We start from the raw sequence: 18,602 nt of genomic DNA on the forward strand, positions 1-18,602 counted from the left end.
CAATTCTAGGGGGCACCGCCACCACTACCCCACCTCTGACCATGGATTCCAAGGTGAGGGTAATCTCAGCCATGCCTGAGGATTTTGCAGACAGGGAAGATGAGGAGTTGGAGGAGAAGCTTGCAGAGAGCACACAGCACATCATTCTCCCCAACAGCCAGGATCTTTTTCTCAGCCTGACTGAAGTAGCCTCCCAACCCTCCCAAAGTGGTATCCCGTACCATGGAGCCATAGAAGGGACCTCTGGTGAATGTACCTTTGTAAATATAAAACATGGTTTAAAAGCAAATGTTTTTTAATGATTAATTTTCCCTGAGGACTTGGGATGCATTCGTGGCCAATACAGCTATTGGAAAAGTCTGTTAACGTGTCTGGGGATGGAGCGGAAATCCACCAGGGACATCTCCATCAAGGTCTCTTGGAGGTACTCCAAAAGCCTTTACAGAAGGTTTCTGGGCAGGGCAGCCTTATTCCGTCCTCTATGGTAGAACACTTTACCAAGCCATGCTAGTAGCAAGTAATCTGGTATTATTGCATGACAAAACCTGGTAGCGTATGGGCCCCGTGTTTGCTGGCATTCAAGCAACATCTGTTCTTTATCTTGCTGTGTTATCCTCAGGAGAGTGATATAGTTCACGGTAACCTGGTGGGAATTTAATTAAGGGGACAGAGGTGGCCGTTCCTACAGGGCTGTTTGCCTGTGGCTGAAAAGAAATCAGCCCTGCAGTTAGCCAAAGGGTGTGTGGGGGGTGATTGGTGCTGAGCTGTTCACGTTTGGCTAGCAGGGATCTTCCCTGATACCAGTCACTTGGTGGGGGAGGGGCAAAGTGATCATCTCAGATAATTGGAAGGGGGGGTTAGTTTGGTTTCTGCTGCTGCACATTAACACGGAAACCGCAGCACTCAACAGGCTTTGCTTGCTATGGGAAAGGAGGGCGCTGGTTTTATGAAGGTTGCAGAAGCCAAAAACCAATGGCTTACCATGGCCACATACAAGCTGAATTCTGTTGCCTGGCCCTGCATCTGTGATCTCTAAGACCAAAGCTGCAGACACTCAATATTAAGATGCAAAATGCAACCTTGTACTGAAATCACATGTGCTATGTAATGTGAATAGTGTTGTTCACCATGAAAGAGTATGATCATTGTTCTCTAAAATGTATCTTTTTATAAATACTTCTCTCCCTTTTTCCCTCCTGCAGCTGCAAATTTTTCAAGCCTCCCTCCTCCATTGGGAAGGTGATCTCAGATAAAGTGGCAAAAAAAATGCAAGCAAGATGAAATGTTCTCGAGATCATGCAGTCGACCCGCAGTGAAAGCTAATATGAATGATTGGAAGGACACAGTATCACAGGACAGGAAAGTGGCCAGTGAATGTGAGGACAGGAGGGACGCTCGAGATGAGAAGTGGCGACAGGAAGATCAGAGGAGGCAGGATGCAACGCTGCAGCTACTGCGAGATCAAATGGACATGCTCCGGCATCTGCTGGAGCTTCAGGAACGGCAACAGGATCACAGAGTGCTGCTGCAGCCCCTGTATAACCATCCTCCCCCTTGCCCGCTCCTTCCTCCCCATGTTCCATAGCCTCCTCAACCAGATGACCAAGAACATGAGGGGGAGGCTCTGTGCACCCTGCCACTCCACCCCAGTGGACAGCCCAAGCAAAAGGCTGTCATTCAACAAGTTTTGAAGTGGCCTTTTCCTTCCTTCCCTCCTCCCACACCCCACCCGGGCTACCTTGTCAGCTCTCTACCTCTTTTTATAATCAATTAATAAAAAATACATGGTTTTTAAACAATAGTGACTTTATTTCCTCTGAAAGAAAGCTGTGGTCGAAGCGGGGAGGGTGGGTGGCTTACAGGGAATGAGTCAATCAAGGGGGCGGGTTTTCATCAAGGAGAAACAAACAGAACTCTCCCACTGTAGCCTGGCTAGTCATGAAACTGGTTTTCAAAGCTTCTCTGATGCGCAGTGCTTCCTGGTGTGCTCTTCAAAATTGCCCTGGTGTCTGGCTGTGCGTAATCAGTGGCCAGGCGATTTGCCTCAACCTCCCATTCCGCCATAAATGTCTCCCCCTTACTCTCACAGAGATTGTGGAGCACACAGCAAGCAGCAATAACAATGGGAATATTGGTTTGGCTGAGGTTTGAGTGAGTCAGTAAAGTGCACCAGTGTCCTTTTAAACGTTCAAATGCACATTCTACCACTATTCTGCACTTGCTCAGCCTATAGCTGAACAGCTCCTGACTACTGTCCAGACTGCCAGTGTATGGCTTCGTGAGCCATGGCATTAAGGGGTTGGCTAGGTCCCCATGGATAACTATAGGCATTTCAACACCCAACAGTTATATTCTGGTCTGGGAAGTAAATCCCTTGCTGCAGCCATTTAAACAGATTAGTGTTCCTGAAGATGCGAGCGTCATGAACCCTTCCCAGCAATCCCACGTTGATGTTGGTGAAACATCCCTTGTGATCCACCAGTGCTTGCAGCACCATTGAAAAGTACCCCTTGCGGTTTATATACTAGCTGCTCTGGTGCTCCGGTGCCAAGATAGGGATATGGGTTCCATCTATCGCCCCACCACACTTTGGGAATCCCATTGCAGCAAAGCCATTCACTGTGATCTCCACATGTCCCAGAGTCACTACCTTTGGTAGCAGCAGCTCAGTGACTGCTTTGGCTACTTGCATCACAGTAGCCCCCACAGTAGATTTGCCCACTCCAAATTGATTCCCAACTGACCGGTAGCTGTCTGGTGTTGCAAGCTTCCACAGGGCTATTGCCACTCGCTTTGCAACTGTGAGGGCTGCTCTCATCTTGGTATTCTAGCGCGTCAGGGCAGGGGAAAGCAAGTCACAAAGTTCCATGAAAGTGGCCCTACGCATACAAAAGTTGCAGCCACTAGGAATCATCCCACACGTGCAACATTATGCGGTCCCATCAATCTATGCTTGTTTCCTGGGCCCAGAATTGGCATTCCACAGCATGAACTGCCCCATTAACACCATGATCTCCAAAGCACCGGGGCCACAGTTTGAGAGAATTCTGTGTTCATTTCCTTATCACTCGTTGCCACGCTGCCACCTCCTCCTCGCCTGGTGTTGCAGGTTCTGGTTCAGCATAAACTGCACAATAATGCGCGAGGTGTTTATAATGTTCATGATTGTTACGTTGAGCTGAGTGGGGTCCATGCTTGCCATGGTATGGCGTCTACACAGGTAACCCAGGAAAAAAGGTGCAAAAAGGTTGTCTGCTGTTGCTTTCACGGAGGGAGGAAGAAGGGAGAATGATAACATGTACCCAGAACCACCCGGGGCCAAAAACCCCAAATGTTTTTGGCCCCATCAGGCATTGAGATCTCAATCCAGAATTCCAATAGGCAGGAACTATGTGATAGCTATGGGATAGCTACCCACAGTGCAACGCTCTGGAAGTTGACGCTAGCCTCTGTACTATGGACGCACACCACCGAATTAATGTGCTTAGTGTGGCCGCATGCACTTGATTTTATACAATCTCTTTCCAAAAATCAAATTCTGTAAAATTGGAGTAATCCCGTACTGTAGACATACCCTTACTCAATTACTTTTAGGCAAAGATCTCCACAGCAAGAACATCTTAGCCTAACCAAGGTTTTGTGGCCTCACCTCCTATTCTGGTGGCACTATGCCAACTGAGGATTCCTCTCTGCTAGGGATTCCTCCAATGGTCAGATCTTCTAGCTCTGAGGTATTAGTCTCTGCCACCAGAGCAGTGAAAGCAGCCACAGGCGCACACAGGTGAATGGAGGCTTATGTCTTTGATGCTATATTTACAGTCAATATAAGACATTGCTCTCATGAAGATCAGGGGATGGGAGGGGAAATTCAATTACAATATATAATGAAGACCTGTATAACTTTTTAAAATTTGTTGTTTTCCCCTGCTTGTTGTTTACTTCCAAAATAGCATGAATATAAAGGCTGGTCTCCTTTGGGTCTGCTGGAAGACTTCCTGGCCTCTTAGCGGAGTGTATTGTGAGCACAGTTCCCTTATTTGGAGAGCTGTCGGTGTCAAACCCTGGACAAAGATGTCACTTCTTCCAGGGGTCCGGTAACCACTGGTGTTACATGACAATAAAAAAACCCATGTCTGACGAAATGGGTATTCACCCACAAAAGCTCATGCTCCAATACATCTGTTAGTCTGTAAGGTGCCACAGGATTCTTTGTTGCTTTTTACAGACCCAGACTAGCACAGCTTCCCCTCTGCCAACCGAACCCCAAACCCCTTCAGCGGTTTGACTCTGGTTCCCTTCTCCACGCCACCTCTCTGCTTTCTGTCTCGTTTCTCCGGTCGCCTGCCACAGCAGATGAGATTTAAATTTCTAATGCTCCAAACAGGTAGGAAAAACTAACTGACCAAAAGGAGCAACGCCTGTTGGGCCTCCCCGGGGCGGCAGCAGGCAGGAGAGCCCCAGCCCGTGCGCTTCCCACACAGGTCGAGGTCGCCGTTAAAGCGACAGTCAGGGCCAGGCCCAGCCTCCAGTTAGCGGCAGGGCTCAAGCTCAGGCAGCTACTCCACCTGCTGGGACGCCAGAAAACACAGAGACAGCGGCAGCTCCTCTATTGGCTGATGCTCGCGCTGGAGCTTCTGTTGCCAAGACTCCGAATTCCTCTTCGGGTTCTCAGCCTCATTTCTTGTACGCAAGCTCCGCCCCCTTTTGAATACGCTCCATCTCTCCCTGCTCTGAAACAGCGAGGGGCTGGGAAGTGACGCGGCGCTCCGCCTGTGGGCGGGTCGGACGTGACGTTTTCCCGCGGTTTGAGCGGTTGTGGCTGCGACTGGGAACCGGTTTGTCCGTTTCCCTTCTCCCCGCCTCGGTGGAGGTTTAAACTTCTGACCAACAAGTTGCGGTGGCTCCGCGCGCAGGCCCGACATGCCGCCCAAGCCCCCGGAAGGGGGGAGCCGCCGCCAAGGGCCAGCGAGCCAGCCCGGACCGCGGCGCCGGCGGCACCTCACGCCCTGCCGCCGCCAGGGTGGAGAGTCGCAGCGCCCCTGTCCCGGCCAGCCGCCTCTTCCCAGCCCGGCATCCTCGGCGCCCCGCTGCCTGCCTGGGGCTCTAACACCGGCGGCGCCGCCCCCTCCTCCCGCTGCTCCGGGCAGCTCAGCTCGGGCGGACGCGGAAACTTGTGTCCCGGGCGTGATGGCTCAGGCGGCGCTCCCGTGCCAGAGGTTTCCCTGGCTGTGTAAACTCAGCGCGCGCCGCTGTCCGCCAAACGGACAGTGTCCTGCAGGTGGGAGGCTCCTTTAGCCTGCCTGATACTGCATGTGTCAGCTGTGGGCAGCTAAACACCGGCCTCACCGGAGTGAAACGTAACGGCTGCAGACCTGGCTCTGACTGGAGACACATGCAGTGACGAGTGTCAAGCAGTTAATGCTGATGTAACCTTAGTGTTGACTTGTTAACAGCTAAAAGAGTCAGGCAGTGCAAACCCAAAATGTAAGGCTGGGGCCTACCTGCATTCCTGATCACTTCCAGCTCTTTGGCCCCCATGCTTCCCAAGGACAGCTCCAGCCTGGATAGTGTGAAAAACTGCCATCTGTCTTAATTTGCTACCAGTAGTAAGTTACTGGTATTAAACTATTATCTGATCAAATCTTCTATGGGAACAGGGATAGCAAATTGTTACAAGTAGTAGTTACTGATGTGTAAGATTGTTCTTATTTGCGGACTTGTCCTAATTTGTTACCTCTTGCCTTTCCCCTCTTCTGGTACAGAAGAAAAAGTGAGAATGAAAAATTCCAAATTAGAAATCATGGTAAAAGTCATTGCTAGTGCAGTACTAGAAACACAGTATTAATACTAAAACTACTAGCAAGTACTTATACATATTTTCAATAAGTATTTGTTATTAAAATATAAATTTAATGTCACAGTTACATGCATCTGCACAATAGCAAAGGTAAATGATGAGGTGCTAAAAGTAACTTGGGGAATCCCAGCAGCAGATAAGAGAAATTTGTGAACTGCTATGAGACTTTGTGGTCATATATACTGATAAGTGATTCTTTGTTTCTGAGGGGGTATAGGTAAAATATTTCACTGATTCAAGTCTCCTGCAGCACCTCAGTAGGTTACATCAGACAGAGGAGCTGCAATGACTAGGCATTGAGATGCCTGTGCCTTTAAGAACCCAGCCCTGGGAAGCCCATGCTGAGACATACTGTCTCTTGGGAGAGGAAATAAAAAAAGCCCTTCTGACCCCCCATTTCTACCCCTGCATTTTTGCAAACACTTGTGTCTCAGTCCACCCAGGTAACTGTTACGCCCTCTCTGTTATCTTCTGGCAGCACCTCATCGGTGGGCTTAACGCCTGGCTCCTATTACCGCCTCTCCCTGTCCCTGACTTTGCTCTTCAGCCCTTATCCTAACCCTGCCTCCTGCTGCTTGAACCCCCCACCCAGTCAATTTCTGACTCCTGCTCACACCCTGGCCCCTCCCTCCTCCAGTTTGCCCCCTTTGCCCCTGTTTAACCCCTGCAAAAAGCAGTCTGCAGAATCTGAAGCCAAGGAAGGGCAGTGACTTTAGCAGATGTTACTGAGCATGCTCAGTACTCCCTAAATAGCAAATTAAGACAGAGCAGTTTTTCACACTACAAAAGGATTTGTCTCTCTCTCTGCTACAGGTAGCTGATGTACATGTCTCAAGAATTTCAGAATTAGATTAGAAGTTCTAATGTAAGGCCAGTTCTTGAGTCTTAATTCTGACTTTTTGTTAGGTCTATTCCAATCTTGGTATGCTATTAGTTACTAGTTTTAGGCTATGACCTTCCTTCAACCCGTTCCTGAGCTTTTGGTGTTATCAGTAAAGCCCCGCAAATCTGCGGATATCAGCTTTATATCCGTGGACTATGTTTACGGGTCAGATGCGAATACAAATTCTATATCTGCTCAGGGCTCTAATTATAAGTGACTTCTAGGTTTTAGTTATGTAAATATTGTACATTAAAATGGCTAAATATTATCTTCTGTATGTACAAGATAACTTTTCCAGCTTTTTTGCAGGGTGCTCAACAGAATGGGCTTTATATCTAGTGAAGTGTCAGATGATATCTAATGTTTTATACTTTGTAACCATGTCAGAGATACATTTTCATTTAAAATAACCTGTTACTTATAGACCAGACTAAAAGTCTTTTTCACCCTCTCTCCTAGGCTTGAGTTTGGAGAAACTGACTTTGTTGCACTTTGTGACACTTTAAGAGTGTCAGACATTGTAAGAGCAAATGCTTGGAAGACGTATGAAAAAGTGTCATCTGCTGATGGAACTCTAGTGAGTACTCAGTATAGTTAATGCTCGCAATTATATTTGATTCCAAATACTGAGCTCTGTAGCAGTGCTTAGCCTAATGTGTTGCCTTAGCCCACCCAAGAAGGAAATTGATAAAAATTGCACATTATTTTAAAATAAAATGCTATAGTGCCATCATTCTGATGCAGGTTTATATCAAGATCAAAAAGTACAAAGGTTGCTTGCTGTGTGTACACATCTGTATAAATTAACTTGCATAACCTCATCTTTGTTCTATATAGTTCAATAAATATACTGATTTTAAAAAACAAACAAACTGATTTCACATTTACTGTGAATGGTAGTTAAATCAGCACTATGTGAACAGTCAACTCTCCAGACCACCGATTACTACTTATAAGCATTATAATATTGAGTCAGTTTTTTATGGCTCTTGTCTTGTGACCCTTTTTTGTCAACCATAGTATGCGAGGGCATCGGTAGGGGATAAAAACAGTAAGAGTAGTCCTAATAAAAATAAAAACAGTAGGAATAGTACTAATAAAAACTATTTTTTTTGTTAAAACACAGCTTTTCAGATTTCATTATACATTAATGTTGGTACTGTGTCTAGTCATGGCTGAGGCGGCACTTTCATTCAAAGTGCCTGCCTGTCTTCTGGCTTTTCTAAGTAGAAGTTAAAAATCTTAGACCTCTGAGAACCAGAATTAAATTCTGCTGGTCCAAGGTATTGAATTAGTGTCCTTTCTCAAATTACCAGGGCTATTTCCTATTTGCCACTGAAGATCTGGTAAATCCATTTTTCCAGAGAGTAGCACGTAGTTTGAATAGATTGAGACTTAAAACTGAAGTAACAGACTTCTGTGAGTGGAGATGGGTATTGAAACCATTTATCAAAGAAGTTCTCTGGATAGAAGGATGGAGTAGCAGAGACTGCTTCTAGTCTAGGTGGGCGGGGAGGAGGAGGAAGGGGCTCTCTAAAGTTCATGCATGTCAATAGCTTCTCTTTTCTAGGAGCTGCTATGTAAGGTCCAGGGACAACATTCTGGTAGGAATGTTAGCACCTTTCCCTTCATAGTAGTAAGGAGTTCAGAAACTGGGTGGACTTTACACAGGGTGATGTTCCTGGGCCTTGCTGTTCTATATGACTAGTGTTTTTACTATTCATGTCAAATTTTAGAACCCTGACATAATTAAAAATCAATATGTCTGTCTTTTTGTTAACATTTAGCAGCTTAAAATAAAAACCCCTCTCCCAGCAAAACCCGAGACTGCCTTTTTTTTTTGTGTGTGTGTGTGTGGCCAGGATTGAAGTCTTAAGCAGTTCCTCTGCCTACACTTAAGAACCACAAATATCAAGTGGAAAGGATAAGTTTTTTGTTTTTTTTTTGGTCCTTGTTATATATAGTTAAGTGGAGAAGATTTAGTCTTTCAATATGACATCCAGCCTCTGTAGAAGACAAACGTCTAAAAACTAAGTTTCTGGTTATAAAATATTCCAATTATGAACCAGTGCAGTACTGTTCCTGAGTCTGTACACTGGATGAAACAATAGAATTGATATGAACACCTGTGCTGTAGCACAGGCTTGCCACCCAAGTACCATACCATCTGAGATTATAGATATGTATTGGGCAGCAAACTTGTGTCACCAGAATTGCACCATTTTTTAGCACTCTTGCTTGACTAAGGTTAGCATGTGTATATCTACCTGAGGTGGCAATTACACCTCCAGCTGCAGTGTGGATGTACCTTTACTGTGTCCAAGGTCATAATAGGATTAAGAAAAGGGCTAGACATTTATATGAATAATAATTCTATCTACAATTAAACTGGCTAGGATAAAAGCATTTAGGGAGTACAAGCCCTCATTCTCTAGGGCATAAACCAACCACTAACTCAGTGAGGTTAGGACAAAATTTCACCCATAGACATGGTACTGCATAATTATCCACTGTGGAGACTTTACATCTTCCTTTGAAGCATGTGGTACTGCCCACTGTCAGAAATATAATGCTTGGCTAAATGGGCCAGTGGTCTGGTCCAGTGTGGACATTTTTACACGCTAGATTATGCCCTCCTATTGGAAAGCCCATTGGATTGGCCCAGAGGGAGAAACAGTCTGTCAGGTTTCTCCTCTCATACTTTTCCCCTGAATTCCTCCATGTTCTTGCTGTGACACAGACGAAGCTGGGGATTCAGAACCCGAACTCCTCAGACCTCAGGAACTCTGGCAGAGGCAAAGGGATATACTTGTAGAGGCCGTGCGCCTCTACACTGGCTCTAGGACCCTGCAGAGCCATCCTCTGCTCCCTGCCAGCATGGCTGGCCATGGAATCATATTGCCCGGTCCACTCTGGGGAGTGGTTGCTTTGGGATCCCCAGTGATAGGGGTTCCATTGGTGCTGACGAGTACAGAAGGAAACTCTACAGATTCTGTAGGAATGGTGCTATGCAGGTGACCAACTTCAGCCCTCCACACATGGATATTCAAGGGATGATTCCCCAATGTTACTCCTTTGCTAATGTCTGCATTGTCTATACATGAATATCATAGCCAAAATTTCATTGATTTTCAGGGGCAGACCCTAGTCTCTTATTCCAACTGGTTTGCTCAAGCAAGATAAAGTCTGATTAAACAGCCAGTTGTGGACTCCCTTTCAAAAGAGGAATCTCAGCATGGCAGTATCAAAGAGGCAGCAGAAGTACCTCATCTCTCTGATCCAGCATTAAGAGTGCATTAGAGGAAAGACAGTGTTCTGAGTACAGCTTATACCAGGTAGATTCCTAGCTGGTAGAATGGCCCCTTGGAAGACGTTGCCAGCCAGTTCAACTGACCTCTCTAGTTTGCACCAGGGGCCTCATTTTCAACTGGAGCTAGGATCCAGGAGCATAAAGACTGAGTAATTCCCCCTCCCACCCCACCCCTAACACAGCTGCAGAATTCAGCCTTCATTGTGGGTAAAACAGAAACAATCATAATAAATTTTATTAGATTCGAGCATTTAAGTAGCAACAGTTCTAAATAAGCATTCAAATGAAAAATGAATTTTTGTTTGCAATAGAAAATGCCAAAGAATTTCAGTATTATATGTGAATCTTCTTAGGACATCCCTTATATTGCTAGTTTCCTGTAAAATAGAAACATTTAAAAAAAAAAAAGTAGAAAAAATATCCTGTGCCCTTGAAAGTTAAATATTCATTTGCCCCATGACAACCGTAAACAGAGCGTGTTTGGTCTTACACTTTTGAATAATCTCTTCAGACTTTGTCTCATTCATCTGATGGAGTGGGTATTCACCCATGAAAGCTTATGCTCCAATACGTCTGTTAGTCTGTAAGGTGCCACAGGACTCTTTGTTGCTTTTTACAGATCCAGACTAACATGGCTACCTCTCTGATACTATAACCATATTGAAAAATTCTTCAGAAGAATTCACCTTCATTATTTTAGTCTATTCCACAATTTTTTCCTACTATTTCCTTTTAATGATAGTCACACTTAGGCCATATCTACACTACCACTTATGTCAGCAAAATTTGTCACTCAGGTATGAAAACACCCCATCACCGCAAGTGACATAAGTTTCATCAGCGTAAGGGGTAGTGTGCACAGAGCTATGTTGGTGGGAGAGCTTCTCTCGCTGACATAGCTACTGCCACTCCTTGGGGTTGGCTTAATTATGTCAATGGGAGAGCTGTCTCCTGTTAAGAGTGGCTGTATGAGAGATTTTGCACTGATGCAGCTGCATCTGTTCAGCTGTGCCACTGTAAACTCTTGTAGACATAGCCTTAGACATAAATTCATACACTGGTAATCGCTGAGCACTAATCATCCATTTGAAACATTGATCAGTAGCTTCCAAATTTCAACTAGTGAGAAACAGCCCATTAATAAGCCTAATATGAAAACTGAAAAATAGAGAATCTATTTTATAGAGAATCTTAGATATTATATTCACTTTCCAGTTTCTGCATTCCAGCAAACCAAACCCCTTAATAGTTTCCAACCCCACCCACTCCCATGTTATCACCTCCTTCCTCAAATCACCAATAATTCTATCCAATTTCCTGTCTCTGCTAGAAAGCTTAAATTTATAGCTATGCTAGACACTAAAAATCATGGTCTTAATAAAGACACTGGATTTATGGGCACAATCTGTAACCCACTAGCCCCCTTTTTTTTGTCCTATGCTACAAGTGTTAATGGGCCATTTCACCTCAAATGGTTTCTTAGCTTAGAATATGTACTGTCTGTTCAATCTTGTATTTAGCTGTAAAAGTAGCAGAGAATCCTGTGGCACCTTATAGACTAACAGACTTTTTGGATCATGAGCTTTCGTGGGTGAATACCCACTTCGTCAGATGAATGTAGCGGAAATTTCCAGGGGCAGGTATATATATGCTAGCAAGCAAGCTAGAGATAACGAGGTTAGTTCAATCAGGGAGGATGAGGCCCTGTTCTAGCAGTTGAGGTGTGAAAACCAAGGGAGGAGAAACTGGTTCTGAGTTTCTCTCCTTAAAATGAGTTTACAGTAATGTGCCTTGAAAAAGTCTAAACGAGAAGCCGATGTTGATCAGAGTTTGTACGCAGAAGCCCCACTTAGTAAACAGGGACTCCATTCTGCTCCAGTATGGCAACTTCCACCTTTTCATGTTTTCTGTGTGTATATATATCTTCTTACTATATGTTCCTTTCTGTGCATCTGATGAAGTGGGCTGTAGCTGTATTTATGCTCAAATAAATTTGTTGGTCTCTAAGGTGCCACAAGTACTCCTGTTCTAATCCCAATAAAGTTGTTGAGTTGGTGTGTTTTTTTGAGAGAGAGAGAGTCTGGGTTGGTTTGTTCTCTTACAGAACAGGAACCTTAGTCTGGCAGCTTCACTCTCAACTCTTGCTTAGATGCATAACTGATCTTGATTTGAAGGTACTAGTAGTGCTAACTGCATGCTGATTTTTTTTTTTTTTAAATGCAGATCATGGAAACAGTGGGGATGAGAGGAAATAACTCCTTGGGAATGAGTATTTGATATGTTAAAGGAAATAAATTAAGAACCTCTTCATTAACAGTCATCTTTGCGCATCTTTTATGCTGCCCCTTGTGCAAGGGCCACTTGCCTGCTTCCCCTCCCCCCCAGTAAAAACTCTTTTCTATACTTCAAATTTCTTCTTAAGAATCTCTTGCCATGATGTCTACAGTACACTGCCAGCTAGTGATGGCTAGTCAGGGATTGAGTGGAAGACTACTGCTATTGATCTGCTTATTTATCTCCATTAACCAATCAAGAGTCTGTGCTTACAAATTGTACAACCAGCTAATGTATGTAAAATATGCTTATTACTTTTATCTCTTTTCCTCTTAGTTCCTCCCTCTTGCTTCACCCAACTGTTTTGTCGTGTCTTAAATGAGGACCTGTCCCCCTCCAGTTACTTGCAACTCTCTTCTTCTGTGTCTATGAAGTACTTAACACAACCTGGCTATGACTCGGTTTTAGCTTACATGACTTTAAAAATTAGTTATCTTCAATTTGTATTATAGACTTTGTTAAACTTCCTTTGGAAGGGGAAAAGAAAACTAAAAATTCCCATTTTTATATTTCAAAGTTGTGAATCTTTAAGCTGTCACAGTGTAAATGTCTTGTAGGTTTTTTCCTGACATCTAGGCCATATGATTTTCATGTTTTATTGGTTAAATTTGTATTTTGAAAGTAGACAAAATAATGCAATAACAATTGTGTGGGATTGAAATTCTTGTTTGTAGAACTAAGATTTCTTATGGAAGTGTTGATTTTTATGTAGAATTTCTTTTTAAAAGAATTAAAGTAAATTACTAACTCAAACTAACATGCATTTTGAGTAGTAACTTAAGGATAGCTTCAGTAACTCTGCTTCAGTGCTACATTAATTTAATATATTTGTAGAGTATCATGTGCTAAAGTACCTTTAGGTTGGCAGTTGGTTTTCAATTACTAGTTGAATTCAGTTTTTGAGTTGATTAACAGCCACGCATTGAAATGTCAAGCCCTCATCCTTCAGATTTCCCAGATGCTATCATTGAACAGCTTAGGTCAGACTGGCCAATGTGTAGAAAACTTTTAAACTCAGTTTTCTTTGGAAAGTTAAACCCTAAATTTGAGGTTCCGGGAATGGAGGTATATATTGGGATTTTTTGGCTTTAACACTACATGAACCTTTAGTTGCATGCTGGTTGCTAGAGGACTGGCTCCACTAAAGAAATGACACTTAACAAACATTGAATTTAGGTGGCACTGCTTCTTCAGGTTTTCTTGTCACTGGGAGTTATGTTGCATAGGGAATGACATGAGAATTTGTACTTTTTATTAGGCCTATTGACAATGGGAAGAATATTCAGGAACGTCCAGTGGACAGTAGGCAGATCCCAAGAAACCGTATTGAGTATCAGCATTGCCAAAAATTTTTTTTAAGGTTTTAAACATCCAACTACTAAGCAGAATTGGCTGCATAATAACGTGTGTGAAAAGAGGGTTCACAAAATCTAATTGTACATTTCCTTCCTTTGTGAATTTGTGCCAACCTTTAAGACTTTTTTTAAAAAAAAAAGAAGCTGGAAGGTGTAATCTGTCTTGTCTGCAAAGTTTGAGGCACTTACAGTATTAATATGCCTTCATGAAAATGTATTGCTTATGCATGACCGAAGCACATCACTGTGTTTTTTCAGTGGAAACATCATTCCTATTCTAAGACTATTTTGACATTTACTGGGAAAATTAAGCTTGCACTGCAGGAATGAGTATTGGAATGTCTTTGCACTTTCATCTAAAAGATGTAAATACTTGGAACTCTTGACTTGTCTAGTAATAAGAAATCATAGCTTTGGGTGTTGTCTGGCATTTGTTTAACAGAGTAGTGTTCTGTATATAATACTCAGGTGATAACTCAAAAGCAGGCTAAAACTGTGTTCTCTCTTCCATTAGGTGGGGTACAGTGAAAAGAAAAAGGGCATGTGGGGGATCTGTATCTTTATTGCAGCAGTTGACTTGGATGAGATGACATTCACTTTTACGGAGCTTCTGAAAAGTATAGGTATGAGGTAGGTTTTGCTTGAATTGAAATGCCTGCAATAAGCTGGGGGCAGGTGACACTTTTTGGGTAAAATTACCAAGATTCTTATTTTTAATCAACTCGAGCCTTTGTATATATGACTTACCAAACAAAGGCAGCCTTGCAAAGATTTATCATTTTGATCCAGGCATAAACTACACTGAACCTCTAGCTCTGCCCTCTTCACCAACAAAGTGAAATTCAAATTTTAAATGCATAAATCTGAAATCTCATTTAAGCTTTTTAACAGCTTCCCAACACACTGCGCATCTTTAATGATCTAGCCTCAGTTTAAACTCTGCACCTTTCTACTTGCTTTACAGCAGAGGATAGGTGAACTGTTACATTGGTACTATGACTCCTCAACAAATCTTCAATTGTATTTGAAACCCCACTAACTTCTTTAGGGCCTGTGGCTTATGAAATTAAGATAAAAGCAAAAAATTATTTTAATCTATCATCCAGATAATTGTAGAGTTTGCATGATTGTCTTTTGGTGGATGAGCTAAATTTGTCTAATAAATCACTTTTCCATAGGTAGAGCATGTGTATGTATTTCTAGACTAGTGGACTGTTCTTGCACTCTGGAGCATTTTACTTACCGTAGTTTTGCTCTTCCGAGATCTGCAGTCATCTTTTATAGACAGAAAGTGTATAATATGGCTAAAATCAAGGGGAAATATATTAACTTTTTTCTTATAAATATTGTAACCATCCTGTGTCATTGCCTTGAGCTGAAATATTTTGGACCACATGGAGAAATACTTGAAAAACAAACAACAAAAAATAAAACAACATAAAAGCCCAACTTAAACTTAAATTCTTCTCTGGGTAATTGTCCACACAAATTCCACTCATGATGTGCACAAAATGGGATTGTTTTTGGCTAGCAGTGTCTATGCCTGTGCTCTTATGCCCTCAGGTGGAGGGCATAAAGGATGGAGTGGGGTCTCTCCTGCCCTTCAGTTTTTCTTACTGCCCATGGGTGCAGGACAGAGCCCTTGGCAGTGTCTGCTTTTCTTGCTCATTGTGTGATTTAGCTTAACTTATAAGAATTATATAATTAAGTTTGTTTAGGGTTCCTTATGTCCACTGGTTTATGTGGTGTGTGTGTGTGTTTTTTTTTTTTTTTTTAAGTAACTTGTTTAGGCTAACAAACGAAGCTTCTACTCTCTACTCCCCATAGGGACTTAGGATCATAGCAGAAGCTAAATCACTTGAGTTTAATTCCTGTTCCTCATGTGGCCCTGCTATACCAATGAACATATATCATGGGGGAGGGACATGGAGAGGGTCCAGAGAAGAACAACAAGAATGATTAAAGGTCTTGAGAACGTGACCTATATAGGAAGGCTGAAATAATTGGGTTTGTTTAGTTTGGAAAAGAGAAGACTGAGAGGGGACATAATAGCAGTTTTCAGGTATCTAAAAGGGTGTCATAAGGAGGAAGGAGAAAACTTGTTCACTTTAGCCTCCTAAGGATAGAACAAGAAGCAATGGGCTTAAACTGCAGCAAGGGAGGTTTAGATTGGACATTAGGAAAAAGTCCCTAACTGTCAGGGTAGTTAAACACTGGAATAAATTGCCTAGGAAGGCTGTGGAATCTCCATCTCTGGAGATATTTAAGAGTAGGTTAGATAAATGCCCATCTGGGATGGTCTAGACAGTATTTGGTCCTGCCATGAGGGCAGGGGACTGGACTCGATGATCTCTCGAGGTCCCTTCCAGTCCTAGAAGCTATGAATCTATGTTACAGGATGTTGTGTGTTTTCTCCAAGTGTATCCAGACAGGGAGGGAGGTGATGCTGAAACTCTCCTGCTGCAGAAGTTGATGCAGGCCTCCTCAAATGGAGATCTTCAGCAAAACCTCAACCAGAAGGTCAGTCCCCCTTGTTCAGCACCCTGGTACTGCAAGATACCTTGAAGTGGTTCTGATCTGTAACCTCACATAGTGCCAATATCTGACACAGACCACTTGTGGAGAAGACACTCTTACCTTGCAGACAGCCGTCTTGGGCTTCGGCTGCTGAATATTGTATGTCAGTATGGGCAGGTAATATACATATGAAAGTTGTTGATATGCAGTTGAACACTGCTATGAGAATTGTCACAGTAGTTCTGAAGTCAACCTATATGGACAGTCTGGTTTCCTGTCTTTGTGCATATCTTGCCAACATTTTTCCAAAGAGATTCAGCCAGCAATAATATGAGAATATGACTGCACAATAAATAAACTCACTTGCAGAGTTTTGAAGATGTCCATATCCCCCTGAGATGCCAGCTTAAGTCTGGGTCTGGTTAGCAGCCAAAACCCACAAAAACTTAGGACTATCACCAAACAGTAGTGTGAAGGCTGTGAGAAAATAAGCAGGGTCAAGAATCAAGACATGGTCACCTGGCTAAACCATGCACCATATGATATGGATCACAGCAAACCACATTAGAACATCAGACAGGCATTGCTGTCATTTACTGCACTAATGGAAAACTAAGGATCGTTTGGTATACAAATCTGGCGAAGACATCCAAACCATAGACTATCTAGTGAACTGCTTTAAGATCCTTCTCCCAAGGGACAGTTTTGATTGATTCCATATCAGTGGAAGCCATTAACTTTTAATGCTGCTTTTCAAGTTGCGAACTGAAACAAGTGGCCTAGTGAGATACGAATCTGTTCAGAGCCACTTCCCATCAGAGACCTCACTCATCCACTGTCTGTGGTTCAGGTACCAAAGTCACTTTTACTGGAGAGAGGCTTAGGGAGGCCAATACAAACCCCCTTACTTTTAGAACAGAGGTTTTCAAACTGAGGTGTGAATATCGCTAGGTTACATGAGGCCTCATCAGGGGGTATGTGAGAGAAATCCTGTAATGGCAGACAATGTATTTTATTTAGTAAGACTTGGTAATGTAATCATAGGCATATTATGTCCCTATCTCAGATCAGGGTACACAGAAGACTATATTATTTGGAAAGGGGTACATACCCTAAAAAGTTTGAAAACCACTGCTTTAGAGCATCCACATCTGGCCAAAGAGGTGTCATGTATCACAGTCCTTGGTTTGCAGGCAGGGTACTCTTGATACAACTGTCTCTTTCCCTAGAGAGGGAACATTTTTTTCTTCTCTTCCTCTTAACTCAGCAGGGAATCATCTCCTACTTGTCCTTCATCTCACCATGGGGTAGCTCAGTAGAAGTCAGGGAGAGATTTCAGGGACCAGTCAATGAAGGGAGTTACAAAAAGATCAGCACCATACAGAGATACTCCATCTGCTATTCCCCAAAGCACCTTCCACAGCATTACCCATATATGCTCTGACTGTATTGGGCTCCCTGGCATATTCAACCCTACTCCAGGAAGCCAGCATCCTCTGAGTCCTAGGTCTCCTTCTCTGAAGAGGTAACAAGGTTAGTCTCCATAGACTATCTTTCATCCATGGCTGCTAGAGGGGCAAAAAGAGGAGAGTCAAGAGGAACAACAATCTCCAAAGTAGAAGCACCCTGTCCTGGCTTTATTAATCTTTTCTTTGTGGGAGGTGGTGAACCCACCTACATCAGCCTCTGCAGATGAATTTGCAGTTTTATAAGACTTTATAAAACACATGGCAGAATCTTAGATATTCCCCTTGATGCTGTACAAGAGAAACACACATTATTGGACATAGTTCAGTCTGCAACTCCAGGGAGATTAGTCATGCTGATAAATGACAGTCTGCTGGAACCTGTAAAAACATTTGACACACATCTTCATTGACTCCACCTCTGAGAGTGGACAAAAGATAAGTCCTTGCAAAGGAGTTTGAATATTTTTATCAGCATCTTTCCCCTGGGTTTCTCTGGTTGAGCAAGCTGTATAGTAGAGGACAAAGCAGCAAGGTCCTCTGAAATCCACTGCCAAAGAGGATCATCAAAAAACGGATCTCTTTTGCTGGAAGGTCTATTTTTCTGCTATCCTCCAAATGTGGGTTGCAGATTACCAAGCTCTGCTCTCAGTGATTTCTTTAGCTGGGACAAACTAATTTTGTGGATAAGCTAGTCAAGGAGCATCAAGAAAAATTGAAAGCCCTCCTGTCTGAGGTCCAATTGACTGCTAGAATATCCTTGGAGGCTGCACTGGACACATCTTCTGGCAATTGCGTGCACTGCCTTGTCAGAAGACTGTCATGGCTTCAGTCTGCAGGAATCCATTGGAAGGCCCAAGCAACAACCAAGGACCTTACA

The 18,602-nt window shown here is 43.2% G+C and overlaps 1 protein-coding gene across 3 annotated transcripts in view; it reads left to right on the forward strand.

Moving 5' to 3' along the window:
• Positions 1 to 4,768: 4,768 nt before the first annotated feature.
• Positions 4,769 to 18,602, forward strand: part of RB1 (RB transcriptional corepressor 1) — a 163,026-nt gene continuing 149,192 nt past the window's right edge. The window contains exons 1-3 of one of the 3 annotated variants that reach the window (XM_075061588.1): positions 4,769 to 5,020; positions 7,200 to 7,317; positions 14,254 to 14,369. In XM_075061588.1, the coding sequence (XP_074917689.1) occupies positions 14,281 to 14,369 (89 nt within the window). In that variant the 5' untranslated portion in view covers positions 4,769 to 5,020; positions 7,200 to 7,317; positions 14,254 to 14,280. Of the gene's footprint in view, positions 5,021 to 7,199; positions 7,318 to 14,253; positions 14,370 to 18,602 lie in introns of those variants that run through there. The other 2 variants (XM_075061587.1, XM_075061589.1) reach the window with 2 other exon arrangements.

This window comes from Chelonoidis abingdonii, chromosome 1, assembly GCF_003597395.2.
Source record: "Chelonoidis abingdonii isolate Lonesome George chromosome 1, CheloAbing_2.0, whole genome shotgun sequence".
NCBI lineage: Eukaryota > Metazoa > Chordata > Testudines > Testudinidae > Chelonoidis > Chelonoidis abingdonii.